At 37.0% G+C, this 13,129-nt stretch overlaps 1 protein-coding gene across 8 annotated transcripts in view; it reads right to left on the bottom strand.

The window, feature by feature from the left end:
- Positions 1-13,129, bottom strand: part of LOC145983960 (trehalase-like) — a 184,570-nt gene that overhangs the window by 25,501 nt on the left and 145,940 nt on the right. For 6 of the 8 annotated variants that reach the window (XM_083117171.1, XM_083117175.1, XM_083117174.1 and 3 more), the window contains 5 exons: positions 10,726-11,059; positions 5,769-6,551; positions 4,387-4,520; positions 2,619-3,172; positions 131-354 (listed from right to left, as the gene is read on the bottom strand). In XM_083117171.1, coding sequence (XP_082973297.1) covers positions 131-354; positions 2,619-3,172; positions 4,387-4,520; positions 5,769-6,551; positions 10,726-10,811 — 1,781 coding nt within the window. In that variant the 5' untranslated portion in view covers positions 10,812-11,059. Of the gene's footprint in view, positions 1-125; positions 355-2,618; positions 3,173-4,386; positions 4,521-5,768; positions 6,552-10,725; positions 11,060-11,148; positions 11,167-13,129 lie in introns of those variants that run through there. The other 2 variants (XM_083117176.1, XM_083117178.1) reach the window with 2 other exon arrangements.

Genomic DNA, 13,129 nt, shown 5'->3' with positions numbered 1-13,129 from the left:
TGATATTTCACTTATAAAATACAGGGTGGCCCAAAATAAGGTAATCAAAATACTGACTATCTTTTTTGGACCATTCTGTATTGCATCCACATCTAATAAATAAAAACAAACACCACCACACTTACCTCACCCTATGCTTGCCACTGTTAAAGTTGCTAGTATCACAGAGAAACAAATAATAAGATTATTTGGTGTATAATATGTTGATGATGATGCTAATATGCCCTCCTTTGCAGTAAGTCTGTCCTTATATTTGTCCAAGAGCTCAAGTACCACACCGTTTGTCCAACCAAAACCTAGCTGTACTGTATATTCACCACCGCCTCCTTTTGCTCCAAATGCAGTACAATCATACTGTAAAAGAAACAACATGCAGACATTACACACAACTCAATACTTTTACATTACTCTATTATTGCTACAAGTTCCACTAGAACCACATAAAATAACAACAGAAGACAAAAGAAGAAGAAAGTTTTGTTAATGACAGAAACCTACTGTGATAGCTGGAAAATTAATAATCCATACAATATCATCAATATAAAAAGTCTTAAGAATTGTTTGATTATTAAACAGAGCTAGCTAATTTAAGTCACTGGATTAAAAAAAAAACACTACTAAGGAGATAAACTTCTCATAAAAACACATTAAAACTCACTGAAGAAATAAATCAATACCCTATTGAAAACATTTGACAACTTTATGAGAACTACATTAAATGTTTCAAAAAAGTAATATCACTATGCCATACATAGGGAGCTTATATCTTTATCACAAACATCTAGTACTAAAATCACTATGCTATTTATAAAAGCCGAGGCTGTGAACTAGCATTCAGTGCACAGACAGACAGGACACAAAAGAACACAGTAAACTAGCTCTGCAGAGGATTTATACTAACTGTAGGTCCAGCCACCAGAGCCTTAAGCGACCTTTGGCGAAAGCCAGGGCAGTTGTTGAATTTTCATTTTCATCTCCTTTTGAAAAATTGCTATAATACTCCAATATCTATCTATATACATGTGCTTAAAATTCCTTCTGCAACATTCATGTAAATTTTTGTCTGGTTTGCTTTCGCTGTTGCATATATATATATATATATATATATATATATATATATAGAGAGAGAGAGAGAGAGAGAGAGAGAGAGAGAGAGAGAGAGAGAGAGAGAGAGAGAGAGAGAGAGAGAGAGAGAGAGAGAGAGAGAGAGAGAGAGAGAGAGAGAGAGAGAGAGAGAGAGAGAGAGAGAGAGAGAGAGAGATAGAGATAGATAGAGAGAGAGATTGATTGATTGAAGTGCTTTATTTTACTTCGCTTCTTGTGCCACTTTTGGATAATTTGCGAAGATGAGAATGAGTGATGATATGATGAAATTGTGAATGGGCACTCACAAACATCCATGCCCAGGCCAGGATTCGAACCCAGGACCCCTGGCGTCATAGCGCAATGTGCTAACCACTCAGCCACGGAGCTGGCAGATAGAGATAGAGAGAGAGAGAGAGAGAGATAGAGAGAGAGAAATGAGCGAGTACATTGTTGACCACTGCATAGCTACTTGTGCGATCAGCTCCAATAAATAAGTGCGAATTTAAAAAAAAATTACTTCCAGTATGCTTTTTGGCATCTTAATTACTACCAGTATGCCATACCATCTCATACCAGGATTTTGGAATCCATAGTAGTTTTTCAAAAGGAGTGGGAAATTAAAAAAATAACTGCCAAAAGTTCAGCGAAGATTTAAGCATGCACTTCCCAGAGTACCAAGTGAGGTGAGGCTGAAGTTTTGGCACCTTCTTAGGAGGTAATCACTTACACCCCAGGATAAAAAGGAAAAGTAGAAAACAAGAATGAAAATGTTAAAACTGTAGTACCATTAACTGAATCATGAACAACAATGAAATGAATGGTGAGACAGAGAAGAGCATGATGATGAATGCTCTTCGTGCTACTATGCCCTCTAGGTAGGTAGATAGGCAGTGTGTGTGTTTTTGTACAAAAATGAGCATAAAATATTTACCCTGGACATGTACATAAACACACATTAGGGGTTGTAAGGGGGTGACCTTCTGGTAAGGCACGAAAAGTCAACCTAGCATCCCTGTTGGACACCCCGGTAATGGCTTCTTGCAGGCCAACAAGGCTCTGGTGCCTGGATCCACAGCCAACATGATCCTCTGTGGAATTGTGTTTTCCTTGTGTGTGCCGAGTGCCCTTTACAGACTCAGTTTTTAACTGGTAAGGAGATTTTATCCTTGAACATCTTTCATTTTATTGTAAGGAACTGTTCTTAATTTTATTTTAGTTAAGGGGCTTATCTCGTATTGTGTGACAGGCAAAAAACGCCTATGTACTGATATGCCCATAATATAAAAAACAATCAATCAAAACACACATTACAGCTGGCTTGGTGGCCTTGCATGTTAAGTGGTCGACATTCAATCACTCCACCAAAGTACCCAGGTTCAAGTCCTGACCTGGGCATGGATGTTCTTTGAGAGTGCTCCTTCATCGAATCATCACTCATCTTCCTCACCACAATTGGCCAAAAGTGGCAGAAAAAACACTAAATAAAAATAGGATAACCATGACATAGAAATGTAGCACAAAATTCAATTTACCTTTTCAAACATTGCCTTGTAAGTTAAGTAAGCTTTCCAATTGGATCGAACCCATGTTTCTGTTAATTGAAATGCCAATTCCTTAGCTGCTGCATCTCCTGTGGCATCAAGGCCAATAATTAACATATACTGCAGAGGTGGCCAAGCATTGGGGAAATCCCATTGTTCTCCTGAGTGTTCTAATGTTGTTGGTACTCCGCCAGCATAATGCAGGCCATTGCTTTTTTCCAAATACTTCATTACTTTGCCAACTACTTCATCCTTTTCTGATTCTTTGTAAGATTTGGTCCACAATGGTGCTATGTTGGATACAGAAAAGTAGTTCCTACGTTTATTGTTTATCAAATCATAGTCAAGCCAAACTCCAACATCTTCATCCCATAAAACTGTATTAATAGCTTCAAGCAACTCATTAGCATAGTTCTCAAATTCTGCTGCTTTCTCAAACATGCGAAGTTCAGAAAAATAGTCTGTCAGAATCTTTGCATTCCAATACAGCATTGCATTAAGGTCCACAGGAATCACATACCTGACTTTTAAATTAGTCAAGTTGCCTATATATAAAAAAAAAGAAGACCATATGTAAATAAAATTATTTTCAAAGTAGAGGAATTAATAATTTTCATACAAATCTTTTTATCAGAATTATATCAATTTCACTACTTGAAATATTGTTACATGAGCAGTACTCATAAATTAATAAGTACTTCATTCTTCATAAACACATTAGAAACCATCAAAGGTGCATAAACAAAGGCAAAATTTTCTACCCCTTTTACCATACTCTCCGAACCATGTTAATATAGTTCTCTCCTTTCAAAAACCTGATGAATGAACATACTATTCAAAAGTTTGATGACCTAAATATGCATCATACACCTTTTCCCAGGAGTCTCTAGAGCAAGCAAATCCAAATAAGTTATCTGAGCAAGTAGTGACTCGAGAAGGCTCAACCTAAGTGTGAGAGGAAAAGGGATAGCATGGAGAGAGCAGCGTTGCTGCAGCTACAAGCAATTTGCAGACTGCTTTGCCCCATCCACTCGCTTTCTTCCCTTCTCTACCATTTTGCATGGCATTGCTCCACAGATTCCTGGGATGTAGTATAATTAACTTCCATACCATTAATTTTAATGGCTTTTATAAACAAAGTAAATGCATCTAGAACAGCAAAATCTTCTCAAAAACATATTTGCATATGAAGGAATTGAGCAAGTACTACTACTTCCTATGATTTATTTTACCATGGTAATTTCAATCCTTTAAAAAATATGTTCAATTGTGACAATAACAACAACACAAGACTAAAGGTATTATTACATTATATTAATTAATTTAAATCCTTACATGACTTCTAACTTGTAGTCACGGATACTTCTGGGTTGTAACAATCCCACTGACTTTCGATGGGATCATTACAACCCAGAAGTGTCCATGACTGTACATGCTGCAAACAGATGTACTACCAACTGGATCACCACAGTACTAAATTATCCTCTGGAAAGTATTTTGGAAAGTCCTTGCAACCTTACTTTTAAAAATCAAATGACACCTTCACCAGAGACTGTATGCTATGATGACTGTTAATAAACAATTTCCAATTCAAGCCACTAGAATACCTATGTTGTTTCAATTAGCTAACATGGACATATATCTAACGAAACAAGTATTGGACTTCCAAATCAAAAGAATAAATGAGAGTCTGGAAAAGTTTGAAAATGAAGTTGCAGTGTGCACATGATATTTAACACACACTTTTAAAGGTTTTTACCTTCGTTTGTTCCATTTGTAATGTACCATCTGGAAGAATAATCCCATCCTGATTCTGCTCCTGCTTTCAACTCATAATAGAAATTCTCCTTCTCAGCTTGAGTTTGGTAAACACTTGCAGTTTCAAAATCCTCTCTGTAAAATATACACACAGTATTTAATGACTCCACATATTATGCTTTACATGAATACCAGATACAAAAATTAGGTTACAAAAAGGTATGCAAATACTTCTAAAGTATTACATTACCTATTTCCTATGTTCACTTGGCAAAACAAAGTTCTAACAAAACGTCAAGAACAAACAAATTATGATTCAATTACATGAAGTAAACTATGTCAGTGTTCCGAGTCCATTTAATTTCTGTTGCAAAACTATTGATTTATCAGCAACACAAACTGTCTACAATTGTTTTTGTGGCATTTCTAATAGAGTTATATCTACACTGCCTATCTCTCCTTTCAGTAATTGTTCAACATTCTCACCTTCCAGTGCTGATAACAGAAAGGGTGAAGAGAACTTCAAGTGTTAAACAATGGTTTAATTACAATGCATTTGGCTCCTGCCATCTATTCCTCCCCAACAATGCACTATAACTTTCATTATAAAAATATTGCTTAAGTGATGTCTTAAAATTGCTGCATGACACATTTTGTAATCTCTGAAAATGTAGACTACACAGAGATTTGAAAATATCAGAAGAATATATACATCATTACATAGAACATTTTGAAACACATATTCATGTTCTACTACCAGAGATCGATGCATAAAACGTAAACTTGACATCATATTCCACAATGAGCTTTACTCATTTATACCTAGTCCACTTATCCCAACATAGAGGTGGCCCAATTTCCTCCAAATGGGGCAACTGGGCCACCTCATTTATAAACACTACTAACACCATAGATTTCACGATAATTTTGTAGAATGTACTTTATGAATACGAAAACAGTTTTTTTTGGTGCTACAAACGGATTTCAGTAACAAAAAATAAGCAATGTAAAGTTGATTACACACTTGCTGCTTTTTCACATTTCTTTAAAGAAGTCCCTTGCAACTTCGGAAAACCATGCATTAAAACATTGCAAATATGTTTTCTAGATGTAGTCTTACTGATACATACAAATATGTTTCAAAATATCCCTTAATGCAACAACTGAAAAAATATACAGGGTAGGGTGGTTCACTTGTCCCACCTTATCCTACTCCTCACAATCAAGACCATGACAAAACAGTATCATTTTCTCCATGAAAAATGCATTATCTTACAGTGTGAAATCTCGTAAAAACTTGCAAAACTGCCAGAAAAACTGCCTCTATTAAGCACAGAATACTAGAAAGACTACAAATAAAAATACTTGTAATGTGCAACTCACCTGTATGATTCTGGTCTAGGTCCTGGTGCAATACCATTGTATCTAGCCAAGTTGTAAGTTTTTCCATTCATCTCAACAGGTACAGTGTAATTTTCTATCCAAAATTTGAATTCTTTCTCAAGTGTTGAAATACTATCTCTTAAAAATTGTTTATCTCCAGTTGTTTCCACATAGCTTTGAACCATTGGGATCAATAATGGTGGCTGGGAACGTTGTAAATAATAAATTCTGCCACCATTAGGAATAAATCCATATGTTTCAACAATTGATAGAAAATTTTCAAGCATTCCTTTTGTAGTAGAAAACATTTCTGAGAGTAGTAATCCACGGACAACCCAATAAGAGTCCCAGTAATAAAATTCTCGAAAACGTCCACCAGGAACAATAACAGGATTTGGAACATATATTATCGAGTACATGTCTTCGTGCTCTTTAACTTCGTCTTTGATTTTTCTTCCCAGTTTTTTCCATATCTCATTTAGTTGATAGCCCCACTTTCTCAAATCCACATCCATGATTTCAGCAAGGAATTTGGGGTTTGGTGTCCAATCTTCTGGATTCCAACTTTCAAATTCACTGTTCGTTTGACCAAAATTATCATCTACAAAACGCTGTATCTGATCTCTTGTGGGATTTTGTTTAGTTTCATTCATTAGTTTATAAAAATTTTTTAAAACTTCAGCAGGAGAAAGTTTCAATTTTTTATCAACGAATGTTTTTGAGTCATTATATAAATGTGCCATTTGCACAGTATGGAGCAGATCTGGATTGCAATAAGCCTCACTGAAAATAAAAAAGAAAAGTATAATCATTTGTAACACATAAAATGTACACTATTAACTACATTGAGGCACATATTTCAGGTAACAACATTTCATAATATAGGTCCCATCACAGTTACAATTATTATAAATGAATCATAGATGATATAAAGCTTTTTTTTTCACAAGGCCCACAGTTTTTGTTGCCAATGTGATTTTTTGTATTGCAACATTAACAGTTCCATGCCAAATGATATTATCAACAATGACTATCTAAAAAAACATAATTTTCTTCACACGGATCTGTCTTCCACATATGTGCTCACGTTAATCATCATAATGATATCAAATATGGGGTCTGAAAAACCACACGAAATTCACGACAGTACAAAAGGTAAATGTTTGAAGTGCTCTTTGCAGAACAAACCACTATGGGGGGACAATGGGTCGACCCTGATGGTACACTCTCCTGACTTCTACACTCTCCATATATCACCTCTATTATATTTTTTTGTGAGGGTGCATCAAGAATCACTGTATACACCCCAAAATTCTGACATTATGACACCTAAAGAGAGTATCACTGATGTTATTGAAAGTGAGAGTTCTGACATGCTGACTCATACTTGGGCAGAAATTGACTTTCATCTCGAAATCTTCAAGGTCACAAAAGGGGTACAAGTTGGAGTAGTGTGACTCAAGAAACACAAACTACAGGTCTTGTGAAACATTTTAACCCCCAGCCCAAAAAAACAGCAGCTGTATATAATCTATGATTCATGCACAACAATAATAATTTATAATGGGGCTTTATGGACACCCTGTATTATTGCTAACAGAAGTACAGTCTCTCTACTTGCACATAAAGATTACATTTTAATCAATCACCATCATTATGTATTTATATATGTGTGTGTGCCCCCACACACACTAATTTTGAATCCCTATTATGCTACTTGAATTAAATTGATAAAGAGAAACACCCATGACCAGGTTAGGACTCAAACCTGAAATCCTCAGGAGTGATTCGATTTCCGTTCAGGAAAGAATATTACCTAAAAAGAGTTGAAAGAAGAGGTGATTCAAACGTAGAGCTCGCCCTCTCTTAACAAATGCAAATTTTTGTATGTAAACCCACTTTTGCTTGTAACTATACACCCCTCCCCTTAAATCTGTTCGGTAGACAGATTTGATCTTCCCCTGCTCACACACACATGCACATCAGTCACTACCTCTTAGCTTTCCCCCTCGAAATGAACTCTCTGGAGCAATTGGATAGTTGCCAATAAATGTCATCATATTTCCCGCCATGAAAGCGTAAGTGAGGTCACACACGTGCTTCCAGACCCTGGTTTATTCAAAAATTTCAATTGGGAGAGGGGAGTTTTTGATTTTTTTAAAAATATATTTAGCCACTTCTGCCACTTCTGACTAATCACGATGATGAGGATGAGTGATGATATGACGACATTGATGAAGGGACACTCGCAAAGAACAACCTGTAGCACGCTATGCTAACCACTCCGCCACGAAGGTCGTAGGGGGTGTAATTAGGGAGATAATGATATGATGAGTGTAATGATAACACTATTAAGCCTTTTTTTCCATGTTTTAAAAAACCCTCAAAATGATCGTAAATCAAGCATTTTTGAAAAATAAGGGAAGCTGTTCAAATGTAGAAGGTGCGAGTGGGAAATCGATGTTGGGAATGATCACAGATCCCAGGAAGTATATAGCTACTATTTGGGTGTGTGAGCTCCCTGAGGGAATTTCATACTGAAGCGACAAGCGGCACGCCACGTGTAGGTATCACTCACCACTTTGGTGTGAAATCTCCCCTAACACTTGAGGCGCATTTTGTCACATAGCTAAGAATTATTTCATTTGATGAATTCCAGGTACCGCCAGTGCTCTCAGTGGAAGGGGGTGCGGGATAAATTACGCAAAGCATCGACCAGCTAGTCCCAAGACTCCAACATCTGCCAACCTAACAATTTCCACTTCAAGCAATGGGTGCCGCTGCATGTGAAATGTTGCGCCAACGGATGGTTACAACTTCCAATGCATTCCTTACGGAGCAATCACCTACAGAATTGAAAGCCTCTCTTTCCTCTCGCACCGTTGCAAAAAACAGTTACGTAAGAATATCAAATGGAATTTCCTTGTCGATACAATCCAATGATAGTTCGGTAAGAGAGGTATTTCTCTCTGAAATAAATTCAATTTCTCCATGTAAATCAAATGATACAACGTTTAAAGTGGAAATTGTTAAAGGGGTGTTTACCTGAGCCTTGGAGACAGATGGAGGCAAGGGGAGCTTGTATGGTATAACGTGCGACATCAAAATATATGGGAGATGTTTTACGGAAATGTTCCCAGTTGGGTGGGGAGATAATAGCATCCCCTTACATCCTTTCCCACTTCAAGCAGTTTTCTTTCAATAGAAATTGGAAAATTAACATTTCGTTTTGATTTTCACGTAAAGAAACAGGGTGATGTAGCACTAAATCTATGTTATCCTGTCTCTGTGGGGGAGTGATTATCATGACGTGATACGAAGCCAGGGGACCGAGGTTCGAATTCTGGATCCATGAATGTGTTATTCTCTTTGTCCCATCATAAATTTAATCAGATCATCATTCATCCTCATCGTTTTTATTAACGAAAAATTTAGACAATGGACTTGAAACAAACTAAATAGAAATCGAATATATATTCGCACGTGCGTGAATAAATTATCTTTCGAAATTCACTTCAGTTCATGGATAGAGTTCTCGTATGCAAAAAATACACAATTACTCAGACTATATGCTCATGGTGTAAACAATTTTGATTTCTTCCTGTCGCTTCTTTTTACTCGAATTGTTTGAGCATGAGATGCAACATGAAAAACAAATTCATCTCAAAACGAAATCACGCTTATACCGGGTGTTTCAGAAATAATTGAGGGGTTACAAAAAATTATTGCAAGTAAAGTATTGAACTTACGTTAATTAAACCAGTCCAGAACGCACGAGGAACTCAGTTATTTTTATTTTTTTGTCTTTTTTACACCTACAAATGTCCAATGTGTGCACCACGGGTGATACGGCACACATCCACACGATAGTCTACTTTTTGCCAGACTCGCATCAACATAGGCCTGTCGATAGTGTCTATCGCTGCGATGATACGCTCCCTTATGGCTGCGATATCACGCGACATCGGTGAGACAAATATCCTGTCTTTCATGAAACCCCACAAAAAGAAGTCACACGGTGTAAGGTCCGGTGATCTTGGGAGTCCAAACCATTGCACAAAACACTGGTGAATGATGTGGGTGATTTGAGTTTCACCTAGTGGGAGGGATATAAACTCTCAGCTGAACAAAACATACACGCACAAACTATCTGAGTTCCTCCATCGTTCTGGACTGGTTTCATTAACGTAAGATCAATAGTTTACTTGCAATAAATTTTTGTAACCCCTCAATTATTTCTGAAGCACACAGTAGATTTTTCCAGCGCGAACTAAATTATGCTTGGCTCGATACACAGAATCCGAACCAATAAATTGTGATCGCGATTAACCACGTATACAGTAATAAGTTATAATTCTTTAATGGTGCTGAAGTAACTCCTCGTTTATGTCAAGTCATCATTTCATGAACGAAATATGTAAACTCCGATTAGCAATTGATGCGTCAACGAAGATGTTTCTTTGCACCTGACAAGTTTAAGGATCGTGTACAAACTTAAAGCAATTCGATTCTCGGTAATTGGACTGACTGTGTTACCTACAGCAAAACATGATGAATATGAACTTTAAAAAAATAAATAAAAAACGCGTGTTCACTGAGCATTTATATTTATCTTACTTTGCGTTAAGCGCTACCATCAGGATGAATGATGATTAGATTAAATTGACAATGGGACAATCGCAAAGAACAGTCATACACAGGTCAAGACTCGAACCCGGAACCTGCGGTGGCAGGAGTCATTCACTCAACGTGCTCGGCCACAGATTGGGTTTCCCTCAATTTTCTGCCATATTTTACGTTCGTAAAATGTAGAAAGCCGGCATAAAATAAGTTACACACGGATTAATATGCAAATATCTGTATTAATATACTGTAACAGTCATATCTTAGATCTACAAAAAGCACAATACTGCTAAAGTTATTGCATACTATTAAAGAAATTTTGAAAATTACTTACTTAGGACAGGGATGTGATGAAGAAACTGCTTCTAATCCAAGCACGAACAGCAGGCAAAAGAAAACAGGGTTCCTGAATTCTCTCATGGTAAAAGTTTGTATGTTATTTTTTTAAAAAAATAAAGCCTCTTCCAAATTCTTGGTTGATGTTAGTCGATAGCACTTTTATCACACACGCAGACACAGCAACTAACAAACTCTTGAGTCAAGCAGCAATTATTCTTCAAGGCGAGTCTTACTTCTTTGAGGCTGTCTTTCCTCCTTGCTTTGGGTTTGCTTTGTCCCTTAGGATCTCGTGTCTTTTCGCATCTTCTCTGAAGTCCTGCTGTTCGTCTCTGTGGAGGAAACAAACAGAGAGTTAACGTCAGAAACGAGCAACTGCAAACGTGAGAGTTTATGCGACAGCCAACCGACAACCACTTACTTCTTCAAAGGTTTCCGCGACAGTGACGTTCATGGAACTTTATATCTGTATAAAAGCTGGGAGGCTCGCTGTTACATCAGCTTCCGTACTGGTTAACCCCCAGTCGAGCCTCTGCACGCATCGCCTTCTGATTGGCTAGCTCGGACACACCTCCGGAGCGAGGTCGACCAGAGTTAGGAGGAAAAAGATATGTAACCAGCTGAACGACTATTTTTTAAAAGGCGGGCAGACTGCGATGTGCATACTTACACGTACATATTTTTTTTTTTTTTTTTTTTTTTTATTGGATGTAATTTTTGATCAGCGGGGTCCACAAATGAGACGCTGGTTAACCATTTAACAATTTTGAAGATGCGATCCGTATGCTTTATCTGAAATTCGTCGCAAAACCGTAAGTTTCCCCTTAACATTTGCAGACGCAAAGGTGCGGAAACTGCATTGTTCGAACAGCTGACGGCCATACATAATGACTTTCGGAACCGCGCTCGCCAACTATGGCTAGCAGACAAACAGGCGTTTCCCAATGTCACCAAGGCCGAAATGCCGGTACAGAAGTGCACTATTGAAGTGCTTATAATTCAGTTCACGAATAAATAGTCGCACTCGAATAACTGTGGCCTTTGTGGTTTTTCGATTTTAGAACAAGAATGTTCTGGGTTTGAAACAACGAGATAGCATAGACGATAGATGTACAGTCAACGGCAAAGATAATACTAGGCAAATTGTCCATCGCTATTTTCATTATTGTTTATTCTACGTACATCTTGTGTTGTTTTAAGAAATGAAAATCTGTTGATTCGTAGCAGATATTGTTTTCTTCTTGTTGACGTTTTAATTTCAAGTCATCATTATCACATTGTGGGAAACAGACAATGAAAATTATAATGAATAATTCGCCTACTGTTTCTTTTGCCGCTGGGTGTACCAAGATGAGAAAAAAACAACCGGCAACTCACGAACTGAAGTGAAGTTGGTTTAGTCCTCGCTTCCCCTTCGCTCTTCTCAGAGTATCTCCGCGTTGCCATAGTTATAACCAGGAATAGAAAAAATACAGAACGCCGGTCGCCATGGCGCCATGTCCACTGCTATATATATATATATATATATATATATATATATATATATAATATATATATATATATATATATATATATATATAATATTTCGAGTTTGTGTATGGAAATTTTCATTACCTTTTTTATAAAAATAACGACTACAGTATGTGTATTTTCATGTTTATGTGTTTTCTGTATCATGTGCATAATTAAATCAGAAGAATAAGCATGTCATTAGATTTATTTTCACTGGTGCTAGCCGAATTTTAAAATCTGCTGCGATATGGTGGAGTCGGCCACAGTAATTCATACTGTCACCATTTGAGAATGCCACTTTGGCGCAAGAATAAATTAATTTAAATCCAATCTTGTATTAATTAATAAATTACATGTTTTAAGATCATATTTCAAACTGTGTGGCTTTATCTCAGTTGGATTTATGGCTTCCTTAGACCATTATTAGCCCTGAATTAGTTTTAGTTTTTTTCTACTTCCGTTATAACTTCCCTATTTGCTTCGTTGCCAGAATATTCAACAACCTTAAATATTACGTCTCTACTTTCGCCGTGCACGGTGACAGAAACGCCTGGCACTGAATAAAGATGAAGACGATGTATTTAAAAACGTCGTTAATTTTGGTAACGGAGGGGCAGGATTATGGCAAGCAGCTGATTGTATCGCCTGCGCTCTTTCCACTCGCTTAGGGTTGGAAATTCGACAACGGCGTCAGATGGTTTTCACTTTTTGGTCGAGCTGTATAATATTACAAGGGAAAAAGTTTGACAAAATGTTTTCTAAGCCCACTTTACACTCAAATAAGTTAATTGGGACTGGACCAACTGGGACAGTTTTCAGAATCGAATCAGTGATGATACCAAAGAAGGGAGCATATTAACCTTTTCTTTATTATTAATATAATAACAATA

This window comes from Lepisma saccharinum, chromosome 2 (assembly GCF_977018435.1).
Source record: "Lepisma saccharinum chromosome 2, izLepSacc3.1, whole genome shotgun sequence".
NCBI classification, from domain to species: Eukaryota; Metazoa; Arthropoda; class Insecta; order Zygentoma; family Lepismatidae; genus Lepisma; species Lepisma saccharinum.
The sequence above is the reverse complement of the archived record's forward strand: the minus strand, read 5'-3'. Positions and strand labels throughout refer to the sequence as shown.